At 57.2% G+C, this 617-nt stretch overlaps 1 protein-coding gene across 1 annotated transcript in view; it reads left to right on the top strand.

Moving 5' to 3' along the window:
• Nucleotides 1-218, top strand: part of LOC138356017 (uncharacterized) — a 1,127-nt gene extending 909 nt beyond the window's left edge. The window contains exon 2 of the mRNA XM_069311567.1: nucleotides 1-218. This exon is cut by the window's left edge and continues 726 nt beyond it. Coding sequence (XP_069167668.1) covers nucleotides 1-218 — 218 coding nt within the window.
• The last annotated feature ends 399 nt before the right edge of the window (nucleotides 219-617 follow it).

Here is a 617-nt window from a genome sequence, read left to right as displayed (position 1 = left end):
AGCTATCCAAGAACCCAACTATCCAAGAACCCAACTATCGAATGACAGATAACACGACAAACAGAATGCTTTCAGCGTTATCATGTTCCCCATTGGCTCCTTGGGCATGGGTGACCATGGCCCTAGTGCTGGGAGGGGACAGGGAAGCTGGTCACGGAGGCCTCACCATCACCACCATCACCAACACCTCCCTCACCATCTTCTCCAACACTAATTAGAGTGGCACTCGTGGACGTAACTCCGACACATTAAACCAACAAAGGCACGCGGGGAAAAGGAAGGCTAATAACTGAGCTCTGAACAAACAATAAACATGTCTTTGCCCACCAGCATTTGTAAAGGTATTGTGGAGGGTGTGGTGGTGGTGTGGGGGTGTGGGGGTGTGGTGGTGTGGTGGTGTGGGGGTGTGGGGGTGTGGGGGTGTGGTGGTGTGGGGGTGTGGTGCTCTGGTGGTGTGTGGGGGTGTGGTGGTGGTGTGGGGGTGTGGGGGTGTGGGGGTGTGGTGGTGTGGTGGTGTGGGGGTGTGGGTGTGGGGGTGTGGTGGTGTGATTCTGGGGGGTGTGGTGGTGTGGGGTGGGTGTGGGGGTGTGGGGGTGTGGTGGTGTGGTGTGTGGTTC

The sequence above is a fragment of the Procambarus clarkii genome, chromosome 70, assembly GCF_040958095.1.
Source record: "Procambarus clarkii isolate CNS0578487 chromosome 70, FALCON_Pclarkii_2.0, whole genome shotgun sequence".
Lineage (NCBI taxonomy): Eukaryota > Metazoa > Arthropoda > Malacostraca > Decapoda > Cambaridae > Procambarus > Procambarus clarkii.
Note: the sequence above shows the minus strand (reverse complement) of the source record. Positions and strands in the feature narration are given on the sequence as shown.